Source organism: Nipponia nippon, unplaced genomic scaffold (genome assembly GCF_047370975.1).
Source record: "Nipponia nippon isolate SJK-2023a ecotype South Korea unplaced genomic scaffold, ASM4737097v1 scaffold_4, whole genome shotgun sequence".
Lineage (NCBI taxonomy): Eukaryota > Metazoa > Chordata > Aves > Pelecaniformes > Threskiornithidae > Nipponia > Nipponia nippon.
The window spans coordinates 126,588,034-126,601,813 of record NW_028262358.1 but is presented as its reverse complement, the minus strand read 5'-3'; the positions used below and the strand labels follow the sequence as shown (position 1 = coordinate 126,601,813).

The following is a 13,780-nucleotide window of genomic DNA, read 5'->3' as shown; positions in this document are numbered from 1 at the left end:
CGGTGGCTGGTCCCTGCAGATTTGGTTGTCACGGAGTGGTTTGGGTGGGCAGGGACCTCCAAAGGCCACCCAGTCCCACCCCTGCCATGGGCAGGGACATCTTCACCCAGACCAGGGTGCTCAGAGCCCCGTCCAACCTGGCCTTGAGTGTGTCCAGGGATGGGCCATCTCCCACCGCTCTGGGCAACCTGGGCCAGTGCCTCACCGCCCTCAGCACAAACAATTTCTTCCTTCTGTCCAGTCTGAATCTCCCCTCTTTCCGTTTAAAACCATTCCCCCTTGTCCTGTCGCCGCAGGCCCCGCTAAAAAGCCTGTCCCCACCTTTCTTGTCGGCCCCCGTTAAGCACGGAGAGGCCGCAATCAGCTCTGCCCGCAGCCTCCTCCTCTCCAGGCTGAACCCCCCCAGCTCTCTCAGCCTTTCTCCCCAGCAGAGCTGCTCCAGCCTCTGACCATTTTGGTGGCCTCCCCTGGCCCCGCTCCAACAGCTCCATCTCCTTCCCGTGCTGAGGACCCCCGAGCTGGAGGCAGGGCTCCAGGGGGGTCTCCCCAGAGCGGGGCAGAGGGGCAGAATCCCCTCCCTCGCCCCGCTGCCCACGCTGCGGGGGATGCAGCCCAGGAGACGCTTGGCTTTCTGGGCTGCCGGCGCACATTGCCGGCTCGTGGCCAGCTTTCCATCCCCCGGCACCCCCAGTCCCTCTCGGCAGAGCTGCTCTCCATCCCTTCATCCTGCGGCCCCCGCTCACCGCCAGCCCCGGCAGAGCGCGGCTCCCAGGCCGCCCGCCGCCCCCGCCCCGTGGCCGCCCGCCAGACCCCGCGTCCCGGCTCAGCACCGGGGCGTTTGCCTTTCCCCACCCATCAGGGATGTCCCCTCTGTCCCCGTCACCTTCTGGCCGTGACCCAGAGGGGCTCTCAAGGACCCCGGCAGCCTCTGGGCACCCTTGGGTGCAGCCCCCGGGGGGTCAGGGTGTCTCAGGAGAGCCCCAGCCTGGTTCTCCTCCGTTCCGGGCAGTTTTCCTCCGCCAGCCCCATCTCCGGGCACCCGCGACCTCAGCCCCAGCCCGTCCCCGGGCAGCCCCCGACCGCGGGGCTGGGTGCTCTCCCTGGCCCCGGGATCCCTCGACGCCCCAGCCCCAGCCGAGCTCCAGCGTCCCCGTGTGCCCCCGCCGCCATCCCGTCCCCATCCCCACAACCTGCCCGGCCCTCGTCGCTGCCGGCCACTCCCCTGGGCTCCGTCCCACGAGGGGTCCCCTGGCCAAGACCCAGCCACCTCGGGGCCCGGCATAGGGCCTGGGGGGTCCCCAGAGTCCCGCCACCCCCCCAGCGCTGCCCGGCTGGAGGGGAAACTGAGGCAGGAGCTGTGCAGGGCAGCTCCCCCCCCCCGGCTGATGGGGCAGGAATGCGGGGTCCGGCTCTGCACCCCCACACCCTGGTGCTGCAGGGGCAAAGCCCCCAGTGCCCTGGGCTCAGCCCCAGCCCCCTGCACCCGGGACTGGGACCCCATTGTCTGCTGGGAGCCCACCATCACCGGGACCCCACCGCCCTCTGGGATCCCACTGGGACCCCAGTGCCCACCAGGACCCCACTGGGACCCCACTATGTGCACTGGGACCCCACTGTTGCCTGGATCCCAGTGCCCACTGGGACCCCACCGTCTCCTGGATCCCACCACCTGCTGGGATCCCACTGGGACCCCACCACCTGCACTGGGATCCCAGTGCCCACCCCGCTGTCACCAGGACCCCACTGCCTTCTGGGACCCCACTAGGACCCCACCACCTGCACTGGGACGCCACTGCCCACCGGGACCCCCCTGTCACCAGGACCCCAGTGTCCACTGGGACCCCACTGTTGCCTGGATCCCACTGGGACCCCACCACCTGCACTGGGACCCCAGTACCCACCAGGACCCCACTGAGGCCCCACTATGTGCACTGGGACCCCACTGTCACCAGCACCCCACTGCCCACTGGGTCCCCACCGTCGCCTGGATCCCACCACCTGCTGGGATCCCACTGGTACCCTGCCACCTGCACTGGGACCCCAGTGCCCACTGGGACCCCACTGTCACCAGGACTCCACAGCCCTCTGGGACCCCACTGGGACCCCACCGTCGCCTGAATCCCACCACCCGCTGGGATCCCACTGGGAGCCCAGTGCCCACCAGGACCCCACTGGGAGCCCATTATGTGCACTGGGACCCCACTGTCGCCTGGATCCCACCACCCACTGGGATCCCACTGGGACCCCGCCACCTGCACTGGGACCCCAGTGCCCACTGGGACCCCACCATCGCCTGGATCACACTGGGACCCCACCACCTGCACCGGGACCCCAGTGCCCACCAGGACCCCCCCGTACCAGGACCCCAGCACCCACCGAGACCCCACCATCGCCTGGATCACACTGGGACCCCACCACCTGCACCGGGACCCCAGTGCCCACCAGGACCCCCCCGTACCAGGACCCCAGCACCCACCGAGACCCCCCGCACTGGGACCCCCCGCACCGGGACACCAGCGCCCACCGGGACGCCCCTGCACCGGGATCCCAGCACCCACCGGGACCCCCTGCACTGGGACCCCAGTGCCCATCAGGACGCCCCCGTACTGGGACCCCAGCACCCACTGAGACCCCCCACACCGGGACCCCCTGCACTGGGACCCCAGCACCCACCAAGACCCCCTGCACCGAGACCCCCTGCACTGAGACCCCCTGCACCGGGACCCCAGCACCCGCCAAGACCCCCTGCACTTGAGACCCCCTGCGCTGGGACCCCAGCACCCACTGTGACCCCCCGCACCGGGACCCCAGCACCCGCTGAGACCCCCTGCACTTGGGACCCCCTGTGCTGGGACCCCAGCACCCACTGTGACCCCCCGCACCGGGACCCCAGCACCCGCCGAGACCCCCTGCACTGGGACCCCCTGCACCGGAACCCCCTGCACTGGGACTCCAGCGCCCACCGGGACCCCCCGCACCGGGACCCCCCGCACCGGGACCCCCGGCCCGGGCCGCCGAGCGGACACAGAGCACAGAACCACAGGAGGGTGGTTTTTTTTTTTTCTCTTTTTTTTTTCCTCTTTTTTTCTTTTTTTTTTTGCACAAAAACAGTACATTTATTCAAGTGTTCTCCAGCACAAGTACATTAGAAAGGAGCTCGTCTGTATTATACTCTTCTGGGCACCAAAGAAAAAAAAAGAGGAGGATGGGATGGAAGCGGAACGGACAGACTTTCTACATCTGCTGCACGCATTGACCTTTAATTAGTTCAGAACAGCTATGTCACGAGCAATACTTACACAGATACAACAGAGTGCCGGGCAAGCCCCGCGGGCCAGAACCATACGGTGAAATGCACAGTATTCAGCGGCAATAAATAGAGAAGCGACCCTAAAAAAACAAACCAACAAAAAACAAAAGGAAGGAACCGAGAGAGAGAAAAGTAGAAAATAAAAGGGGGGTGGGGGGGGAGAGCAGCGGGGGCGCGGGGCCGGGGCGGCCGCGGCGGCGCTGCGGGAATGTGGCGGTCGGGCGCGGGCTGAGCCAAATCATAGGAGAGGAGGGTACCGAACTCTACGCGCTTATTCCTCGGTATGAGTACATGATTCCCCACAAATAGTTAAGCGTCAGCTACTTCAATGCCTAGGCTAAAACACATGAAATCTCTCGTTTAGTTTTCAAGTACAAAGTTAAAATGCCTTTTTGTTTTTTGTTTTTTTTTTTTAATAATAATATATAAGAGTAAAATAATAGTGCTCTTTGAAACTCCACTACAAGAAAACAAAACAAACAGTCATTGTCCAGACAGCAGACTTAATTTAACAATATATACTTTTAATAAAATGTTTTAGCACCGTGTTTGTCACCCACTCCCTCGGCGGATCTTAAGGAATTTAGGCTTTTTTTTTTTGTTTTTACCGTTTCATCTAGGGCTGTGCAACAAAATTTGTCTGTTTGTTTTAAAAAAAGATGTGAGTCGGGTACATTAAAAACTGAACTCTTTCCCCAGGCGTCCCCACGGTCCCCACCACCGCCGGCGGCTGCCGCGGAGCTGCCGCCGTGCCCCCGGCACCACCCCAGCGCCCTTCCAGTTGTGCCGCGACGGGAACCCGCTTCCCGCCGGCACCGGCTCCGGCACCGGCTCGGCCGTCCCAGCTGCGGGCGCCCGCGGCGGGTGCCGGAGCCGCCTGGGACGCGCCAACGCTGCACCGGGCTGGCACCCCGCAAAAGGCGCCGCGGGGCCGAGAGGGTCCCAGGAAAGCGCCGCAGGGCTGCGCCAGGCCGGTGCAGCGCGGCGGGGCCCCCTGCGACCCCCAAACCCTGCTGCAGGGCTGTGCCAGGCTCCCGCCCGGCGCTGCAGGGCCCTGCAGGACCTGCAAGCGTTGCTGCAGGGCCGTGCAAGGCTCGCCGCCGGTGCTGCGGGGCCCTGCCAGACTTGCACCCGGCGCTGCAGGGCCATGCAGGACCTGCAGACAGCGCTGCAGGGCTGTGCAAGGCTCGCCGCCGGTGCTGCGGGGCCCTGCCGGGCTTGCACCTGGCGCTGCAGGGCCGTGCAGGACTTGCAAATGGTGCTGCAGGATTGTGCAGCACTAGCACCCAGCGCTGCCGGCCATGCAGGACCAGCACCCAGCACCGCAGGGCCACGCAAGACTTGCACCCAGTGCTGCAGCACCACGCAGGACCTGCAGACAGTGCCGCAGGGCCGTGCAAGAGTCACCAACAGCGCTGCAGGGCCACGCAGGGTTCGCACTTAGTGCTGCAGGGCCACGTAGCACTTGCAGCCAGTGCTGCAGAGCCGTGCAGGACCTGCATGTGATGCTGCATGGCTGTGCAGGACCTGCTAACAGCACTGCAGGGCCACACAGCACCCGCACCTGGTGCTGTGGGCCATGCAGGACCTGCAGACAGCACTGCAGGGCCATGCAGCACTTGTACCCAGTGCTGTGGGCCATGCAGGACCTGCAGACAGCACTGCAGGGCCATGCAGGACCCACAGCTGGTACTGCAGAGCTGTGCAGGACCTGCAAGCGGTGCTGCAGGGCTGTGCAAGACTCGCATGCGATGCTGCAGGGCCATGTAGGATTTGCACACAGTGCTGCAGCGCCATGCAGGACCTGCAAACAGCGCTGCAGGGCCACATAGCACTCGCTGCCGGTGCTGCAGGCCATGCAGGACCTGCAGACAGCGCTGCAGGGCCGTGCAAGGCTCATGCCCGGTGCTGCTGCAGCAGCCCTGTCGTGCCAGACTTGCCCCGGGCGCTGCAGGGCAGCGCAGGATCCGGCCCCGGGACCGAGCCAGAGCCCACAGCCACGGCTCAGCGCCCGGGGCTGGGGGGGCCGCGTCCCGCCTCGCCTCCTTTACCACCCGGCAAAGCTGGGCCCCGCGGTGCCCCTCACCACAGCCGCCCCGCGCCAGCTCAGCTCCCCGCGCCGCCAACACCGACAGAGGGGCCCCCGAACCCCCGGTAGCACCAGGCGCAGTGGGGAGGTGGGGGGGCCCCGGGGCCGCCCCCCGCCCGTCCCCACCGCCGTCGGTCCCAGCACCTCTCAGCACCCCAGGGCCGCCAGCGCGGCTCGCTGCCAATTAGCCAGCACCCCGCACCGAGCGGCCGGCGGCCCCCGCCCGCATGCGGACCCTCAGCACCTTTCACAGTTAGAGAAGAGACGGCGACGGGCCAGAGACCCTCTGTGAGCCTCCCCCGTGCCGTAGCACCAGTCCCTGCTCTCGCCGGAGCCCCTCCGCTCCAGCGCCGGGCACAGGATCCGGCCACCCCAGCGGGCACCGGGGATGTGGGGCAATGCCCCCGCACCGAGCCGGACCCACCGACCGCTCACGGCACCCACAGCTGCCAGACAAGTAGCACCATCCACGGCAATGCCAGCACCTGCCCGCATCCTGCCTGCACACTGCCTGCACGCGCCACGGCTCCCCTCTGCACCGCCAACACCGTCGCGGCTCCCGGCCCCCTGCGGCCGGGGCTGCCTGCCCTCGACACCGACACCGCTGCTCCCGCGGCATTCCCGCGCCCACCGTGCACCTCATGGACACGGCTGCTCCGAAAACACGCTCGGACAGAGGAGCGATGCCCCGAGCCGCCCGGTGCACAAGGCGACGCCGCGGGCAGCACCGGCGTCCCATCCCAGCTCACCGGGGCATCGCCCTCCTGCCGACCGGCCCGGCCCCGCGGATGTAGCACCAGGGTTCGGGGACCTGCAGCCGTCCCCGTCCCACGCCGGGAGCGCCCCAGCCACGCTCCGGCACCGCTCCGTCCCACGCTCGCTCCCTGCCTGCCTCCCGCCCTGCCCGCGTCCCTGCCAGCGCGGCACCGCCACAGCTTTCGGCAAGAGCCTGATTCACAGCACCCGTGCCCCGCGCCGCCCCGGCAGGCAGCACCTGCAGGCAGGAGCAGGCAGGAGCACCCCACTGCTGCCACCGGGTCGGGGGGGGACAACCAGCACCGGCCCGGCCGGGGACGCCACGTACGCAGAAGAGCACCAGTACGTTTGTGCGCGTCGCGGGCAGGGCGGGCAGCGCGGGCAGGGCTGGGCAGGGCAGGGCGGCCGTCGCCGCCGCCGAGGGAGGCGCTTCCTTTTAGGACAGAAAAAGGTTATTGCATGACTCGGGATGGAGACGCTTCCCGCCCGGCCGCCGCCCCGGCCCCCTCCCGCGCCGCTCGCTCGGAAAGGCCCGGCACGTAAGGCAACATGGAAGCTGATGTCTCGACTCACCCCGCTGTTTAAAAGCACCATTATGAAGTCAGGTTGTACAGTAGTAACAGTACCTTTTATATATATATATATCTATATCTCATATCTATCATATATATATAAACTGTAAACAAGAGGTAACAGCGGCTTCTAGGATTTGCTTTCTTCAAGGTTTCCTGTGTGGTAGGCACCCAAAATACTGTAGAAAAGGTGTGTGTTGTGGTGTGTGTGTTCTCGGCTTCCCTGCCAGTTGGGTTGGCTCCATATCACCAGTGAACGGTGCTGGTGGAAAAGAGTGAGGCTCAGTCGCTGGGCGTTGCGGAGCCGGCCGAGCGCCTCCCTGCCGCTTCGTGCTCCCCCCAAGCTCGCCGGGCCGGCGGCCGGGCCGTGAGCTCGGCGCGCGCTCGGCGCAGACGGAGCGGGTCTCCTTCGCCTCCGCCTCTCCCGGCTGGGGTTTCCCGCTGCCGTTTCCCCTCCTCCGAGAGCAGAGCTGGTGACGGCATCTCGTCTCGCCCGCTGCTCCGAGAAGCAGAAACCAAACCAACAGAAAAACCCAGCCAGAAAAGAGCGGAAAATTAAAAGGTTACCCCCAAAAAAAATGGTTTTGGTTTTTTGTTTGTTTCTTTTTTTTCGTTTCGTTTTTGTTTTTTTGTCGTTTTCGTTGGTTTTTTTTGTGTTTTTTTTTTTTTTTTTTAAATAGGCTAAAAGCTGAACATTGGAAATTCAGGAGAGGACACCGAACCCTTTCGCTCGGGGAGACGTGTGCCGGGTTCCTGTCGGGCTGTGAAATCCCGTCTCTCTTCTGGGTGCTGACTCTTCTCTCATTCCGTGTTTTCACTTCTCTTGGCGTGGATGGTTTTGTTTCTGACTTGCTCCGTGTCACCAGTTCCTGTCTGTCTCTCTTAAACGCAGGCAAAGTATTCCTTCAGGGGAGCAAAGAGGTGGCGGATCACCGGCACGCTCCAGGATCTGCCGAGCAGTCTCTGCCGGGCCAGGCGGCTCATGTTGGACACGTCTGTGTAATGCACCGGGAAGCCGAAGACCCTGCGGGGCACGGGGAGGGGGGACAACGGGGAGCAGGGTCAGGAGGGTGCCGGCCCCGAGGGACGCAGCGCTGCCGGCCTCCCCCGGCGCGCGCACAGCCCCGCGGCGAGCCCACAGCCGGCCGCGGTACCTCTCCATCTCCGTGCACCACAGAATGTCCTCCTTCTCGTTCATGAAGACGGGGAAATGCTGGTCCTTGCCCTGCTTGATGGAGTTGGAGCGAGTGGTGATAGTTCGCACTTTGCTGAACTGCAAGAGGCACAGGCTCGTCACGCTGGGGGGTGGGACGGAGCCCCCCGGCGCGCCGGCCGCGGGCAGGTGGGGTGGCCGCGGGCAGGCGATGCTGCCCGGTGCCAAATCCGAGACTCCCATCCTGGGGTGCCGGTGCCATCGCCGTGTCGCTCCTCCACCCTCCGGGGACCCCTCCCCTGCAGCCCAAGGGGCCGGCGACGGCCGCAGGACCCCACCGCCCCCTCGGCCACGCTGTCCCCGCTCCCGCCCGGTGCGTCCCGCGTGCCGGGGCTGACCTTTGCTATCCTGCCGTGCTCCAGGCACTCCTGCAGCTCCAGCTTATCGTTGACTGTGGACGCGAGTGGCCTGGGGGAGAGAGGCAGGGTGGGCACGGGCTGGCAGCGCCATGTCCCCGTGTCCCCACCTGGCACCTGCCTGGCGCAGGGCAGCTCTCCCGCCAGGGTTTGGGGGGCGCTGGGTGGACAAGGCCGTTTTGGGGGGCTGCGGCAGGCGATGGCGAGAAGCAGCCGATCCCCGTGGGAGCCTGCCCACGGCCACCAGCCGTGTGCCACCACGGCCCCCGTCCGGGAGGGACACAGAGGGCAGCTCCATGCCACCCCGCTAGCACGAGGCAGCAAGGACAGGACCGGCCTCATCTATGGGGTCCACGCTCCGGGCTTTTGGCGTGTGCTGTCACCCAGCGCCACTGCGTGAGCCCCCCCTGCTCTTGCCCAGCACCGACCGGGGTCAGGGGACCCCCAGAGCCACATCTGGGCCCGCGGAGGATCCAGGCGTCCGGCCCTTTCCGCAGCCCCCGGCAGCGCCCTCCCTCCCGTTGCCGGACCAGGGGCTGCCGGCCAGCCCAGCCTCGCAGCGGGCAGGGCGACAGGCAGGCAGCCACTGCGGGCAGGCAAGCGGCTCGGCTCCGGGGCGCTCTCACCAACCTGTTCATCCCGGGAAGGTTCCCCCAGAAGTACCGTGCCCTGTGTGCTGCAGACACTTCTTTGGCATCAATCATGACGGGGTTGGACTGCGAGAAGGGAGAGAGGCGAGAATTGAGTGGGGCTCGGCTGCCCGCGGCGGGGGCAGGACCTGGGGGTCCCCGGCTCTGGGTCCGGAGGGCGGCGGCCCCCTGGCACTCACCTCCAGGAAGCGCGAGATGTCCCTCTTGTCGCTCACCCCCATGGCCACCACGTTCTCGAAGAGCCAGAAGAAGGGCCGGTCGTCACCCTCCTTGGGCCGGGCTTCGTGGAGCAGGCGGTAAAACTCGAAGAAGAGCCGCCCGGTGCCCTCTGGGCGGGAGAGAGCGAGAGGCGCCAGCGTCAGTGGCGGGGGGCCGGTGGCGGGGGCCAGCCCCAGCCCGGCGGGGAGACACCTACCGTAGAGCCCCTTCCTGGCCGGGTTGACGATGGAGAGGTCATTGCAGGGGCTCCCCCCGATCACCAGGTCGAAGGGGCCCCACTCCTGTATCTGCAAGAGGGAGAGCCCCCGGTGAGCCAAGCACCGGCGCCAGACGCTGCCCGGGCAGAAGGCTGCTGCCCGTGCGGAGGACGGTGTGCCTGCTGCGGGGGACGCCTGGACACGCGGTGGGGGTGGGTGAGGCCATGCCGGTGAAGCCCCGCATGCGGCGAGATGCCGGACAAGGGACCGGACCCATCCTGGGGACCCTTTGGGGGGACGCGCTGCCTAAGGGAGGGGGGAGCCGCGGTGGGCCGGCGGGCAGGACGTACGTGTTTCTGGGTGACATTTCGGACGTCCCCGACGTACATGATCTTGCCCTGGTGCCTCACCATGCCCACGGTGATGGAGTCCTCGCACACCTCGGAGGCGATGTAGCGGTCCACCTGGATGCCCAGGTCCTTCAGCACCAGCAGGCCTGCGGGGAGCGGGGCTGGGGTGGGTGGCGCGCAGACGACGGGCCCCCACCCCGTGTCCCGACCCGTCCCACCCCAGCAACACCGCCGTCCCCGTGCCACCCCCTTCCCCTGCCCCCCACCAGTGTGGTCCCCCAGGGGCAGAGGAGATGGCGTGGCTGTCCACAGGAACACCGGGCCGGGAGTCCCACAGGCGGCACAGGTCTGCCCACCCACGGCTGACACCCCGATGGGTGCGGGACCCCCCTGCCCCACAGCCAGACAGTTGCGGGGTGCAGGCAGGCTGCTCGCCCCACTCCCTTCTGCCCCCCACGCCGGTCCCAAACATGCCCCAGGGAGGGTCCCTATGGTGGCTGCCGGGCCGGGGACCCCCGCCCACCTGTGGCGATGCCATCAAAGAGCGAGAGCACCCGGATGGGCTTCCTCTTCTCGGCTGGCACCGGCGGGTACACCTTCGGCGGGTCCTGAAAGCCACGGGTGGGCGTCAGGTGGGGAGGGGGGACGCGGGGCAGCAGGGACGTGGGGCAGCGGGGAGGGCAGACACGGGGCAGCGGGGACGCAGGGCAGCGGGGAGGGGAGACGCGGGGCAGCGGGGACGCAGGGCAGCGGGGAGGGGAGACGCGGGGCAGCGGGGAGCCCGGATGGGGAGGGGGGGTCCTTCTGCAGGGGCACTCACAAACTCCTGGTCGTGGTTGTTGGCGAAGAACATCTGGAGGCGCGAGGGCCAGTCCTCCCGCCGCCGCAGCAGCCCGTAGACGCCCTTATGGCCGCACATGTAGCAGTTCCAGGGGTCCTCCTTGATGGCCGCCTGGGCCGCCCCCGGGCCCACCAGCAGGTCCACACACTCCACACAGAAGCACCTGGGAGAGCCGGGAGCCGGTGTCAGCAGCAGGGCTGGGCCCGGTGCCCCCCGGCAGCAGCGGTGGGGGATCGGGCCCGCGGCACGGCCCCAGTGGGACTAAGGCCAGGCTGCAGCCCTGCCCCTCCAAGGCCACTGGTGGGGGGGACACCGGGACCGGCAACCCTACACCGGGACCCACTGCACTGCCCAAACCTCCACCAGCCCCATGCAAAGACCCGCAGCCGGGACCGGTGGCATCACCAAAACCTCCCAGCCCTGTGCCAGCACTGGGGCACCACCAAAACCCCACACTGGCACTGTGGTGCTACCAAAACCTCCCCAGCCCCATACGGAGACTGTGGCATCACCAAAACATCCCAGCCCCAAACCAGGACTGGCATCACCAAATTCCCATGCCAGGACTCGGGCATCACCAAAACCTCTCCAGCCCCAAGCCGGGACCATGCTGGGACTGGGGCATCACCAAAACCTCCCCAGCCCCACACCAGGACTGGGGCATCACCAAAACCTCCCCAGCCCCACACCGGGACTGTGGCACCACCAAAACCTCCCAGTCCCATACTGAGACTGTGGCATCACCAAAATGTCTCAGCCCTGCACCAGGACTGGCATCGCCGACAACCCACAGCAGGACCATGGCATCACTGAAACCTCCTCAGCCCCACGCCGGGACTGTGGTATCACCGAAACCTCCCAGCCCCACGCCGGGACGGCGGCCCCGGACCTGCAGCAGTTGTTGTTGCCGCACATGAGCACCTCACGGCCACCACAGCAGATGGTGCAGTAGGACTGGTAGCCGTCGTCGTCGTACTGGTACGCGCACTCCAAGAAGCAGTTCTGGGGAAGAGCCAAGGCGTGAGCGCAGCACGGCCCGAGCCCTGCGCCAGGGAGGCCGGGACGCCGCTGCGAGGCCGGGCACCCTGCGAGGGCACCGGGGCAGCTCCTGGCAGAGGGGCCTGGCAGGGAGACCCCCGGGACAGGGTGTCTGGGGGGGCCCAGCCGTGCCCACTCGCCTGGCGCCAGGGCTGCCTGCGCCGCGCCGTACCTTGCAGTTTTGGCACATTCCTCCGATAAATAGAGGATGCTCCAGGGTCACGTTGAGGCTCCCGCAGGAGATGCAGATGTCTGGGGGCCAGGAGGGGAAACGTTACCCCCAGGCTTTGCCACCCCCTGCACCCCAGCACCCTGCGCCGGCGAGCCTGGTGTGTGGGGAGCAGCCCGGCCCCGTCCCCGTCCTGCTGCCGCCCCCCGCAAACGCTCTCCCCCCCCGTGTCTGGGTCAGACCAGCTTCGCCCCCCGAGCTGGGCAGCGGTGGAGCCCTCCCCCAGCCCCAAACTGCTGGCACCACCGGGACAGCCACTGCGGTGTGACGGGGACCAGCCCTGGGGACAGCGGGGCAGGGCTCCCACCGCCTCCCCGGCCCCCTCCTGGCCCCCAGCAGCCTCCCAGCCCTGCCTCGCTCCGTGCCCAGGCTCAGCCCTTCCCGTGCTGGTGACCCCAGCCCTGGGCAGCGTCCCAGGGGTTCCCGCCACCGGCTGGGGCGGTCCACCGTCACGTCACGGCTGCTGCTGACCCTGCCGACAGCCGGGCTGAGGGATGGGACAAGCCCGTCCTCTGGCCCCCTGGGCTCCCCCTGCCCCGCCAAGCCCCCTCTGCCTCCCTGCTCTGCAGCCAGAACTGGCGCCCGGCTGGGGAGGGACCCTCCAGCCCCAGCCCCGTCCCCGGGGGCAGGATGCGTCCCAGCCCCGTCCCCAGGCACTGCCCCACACTCACCCTCGATGTTCCTGCATTTCTGCCGGACCTCGTAAACGAGCCGCTCTGGGGAGGGAGAGAGGTGTCAGGGCGGGGAGAAGGGAGGGGACCCCCGGGAGGGAAGGGCCCGAAGGAGAGGGGGACCTGGCCTAGAGCAGCTCTTGCCCCGCAGCCCCCCACGGTGAGCACGGCCCGCCCGGCACCAGGGTCACGGCCAAGCAAAGCCCCGTGGAGGGGGCGGGCGCAGGGGCACCCCGACCCCGGGCAGTACCTCGGGTGCGCTCGTCGATGATCTCCTTGACCTTGGGCTTCTCCGTTGTGCTTTTCCTGGGTTTTTTGGCGGGCGGGGGCGGTGCGTAGGCGGCTGCTTCTGGCTCTACCCACATCTCCGTGTAAACTTCTTTGTAGGGGTTTCGCTCCTCTGCAAGGGGTGCGTGGGGTCCCGTCAGCGGGGTCCCGTCAGCCCCGTGCCCCACACGGGGACCCCAGCGCGTCCTCTGCCCAAGCCCGCGCCGCTCTGGTGATGCCGGAGCCGATGGCCGGGGGTCCCGGGGGACACTTGCCCAGGCCACCGAGCGGGTCCCCGTCATGAGAGCAGGGCCCTGCGCCTCCCCCTGCTCACCTTCGGGGGGCTCCAGGCCCTTGGGGCCGGAGGGCTGGAAGCCGCCCAGGGCCCACTCGATCATCTGCTTGTTCTGGATCTCCACCACCTTGGAGGTGTCTGTCTCGTCGTTCTCGGGGCACGCCGGGAAGATCTTCCCCGCTCTGCTGCTCGCCACCTGCCGGGGAGCCGCAGGCCCAGCCGTCACCCACCCGCCCTGCGAGGGGGTCCCCATCCTCAGCCCCCCGCCCCGGCTGCTCCAGACGCTGCCCGCGTTGCCCAGCCAGGCAGCCCCCAGCCCCAGGGGACCTACGCGGTCAGACTCCCCCACATCGCCCCATGAGAAACCCCCAACGCCTCCCAGCACTGCCAGGACCCCCCCAGCATCACCCCGCAGGGCGCTCAGCACCTCCCCAGAGACCCCAACCTCCCCCCCAGCTCCCCCAGCCGAACTCCAGACACCCCTGGCTGGGAGAAGAGATTCCCAGACACCCCCAAAACCTCCTTAGGGTCCCCTAGATCCCCCCCCTCTTTGAAGAGACCCCCTGTGCTCCCCAGGATGCTGCCGGGCGCAGGAGGTGAGGCAGGGCCAGACCCTGGCAGGGTGGAAGGGCGGCTGCCTGCGCCCACACACCCTGCCGGGGCCGGCAGGACGGACCCGCTAGGGCACCCATGTCCCCCAAACCTCCCGGCGCTGGGGGGCCGGTGC

At 67.6% G+C, this 13,780-nt stretch overlaps 1 protein-coding gene across 7 annotated transcripts in view; it reads right to left on the bottom strand.

Moving 5' to 3' along the window:
- Positions 1 to 4,289: 4,289 nt before the first annotated feature.
- The window catches only part of DNMT3A (DNA methyltransferase 3 alpha), a 51,112-nt gene continuing 41,621 nt past the window's right edge, over positions 4,290 to 13,780 (bottom strand). For 3 of the 7 annotated variants that reach the window (XM_087776258.1, XM_087776260.1, XM_087776261.1), the window contains 14 exons: positions 13,093 to 13,249; positions 12,742 to 12,891; positions 12,492 to 12,536; positions 11,764 to 11,843; positions 11,443 to 11,555; positions 10,533 to 10,716; positions 10,236 to 10,320; positions 9,713 to 9,858; positions 9,362 to 9,452; positions 9,126 to 9,274; positions 8,927 to 9,012; positions 8,279 to 8,348; positions 7,882 to 8,000; positions 4,295 to 7,751 (listed from right to left, as the gene is read on the bottom strand). In XM_087776258.1, the coding sequence (XP_087632384.1) occupies positions 7,610 to 7,751; positions 7,882 to 8,000; positions 8,279 to 8,348; positions 8,927 to 9,012; positions 9,126 to 9,274; positions 9,362 to 9,452; positions 9,713 to 9,858; positions 10,236 to 10,320; positions 10,533 to 10,716; positions 11,443 to 11,555; positions 11,764 to 11,843; positions 12,492 to 12,536; positions 12,742 to 12,891; positions 13,093 to 13,249 (1,617 nt within the window). In that variant the 3' untranslated portion in view covers positions 4,295 to 7,609. Of the gene's footprint in view, positions 7,752 to 7,881; positions 8,001 to 8,278; positions 8,349 to 8,926; positions 9,013 to 9,125; positions 9,275 to 9,361; positions 9,453 to 9,712; positions 9,859 to 10,235; positions 10,321 to 10,532; positions 10,717 to 11,442; positions 11,556 to 11,763; positions 11,844 to 12,491; positions 12,537 to 12,741; positions 12,892 to 13,092; positions 13,250 to 13,780 lie in introns of all 7 variants that reach the window. The other 4 variants (XM_087776255.1, XM_087776256.1, XM_087776254.1 and 1 more) reach the window with 4 other exon arrangements.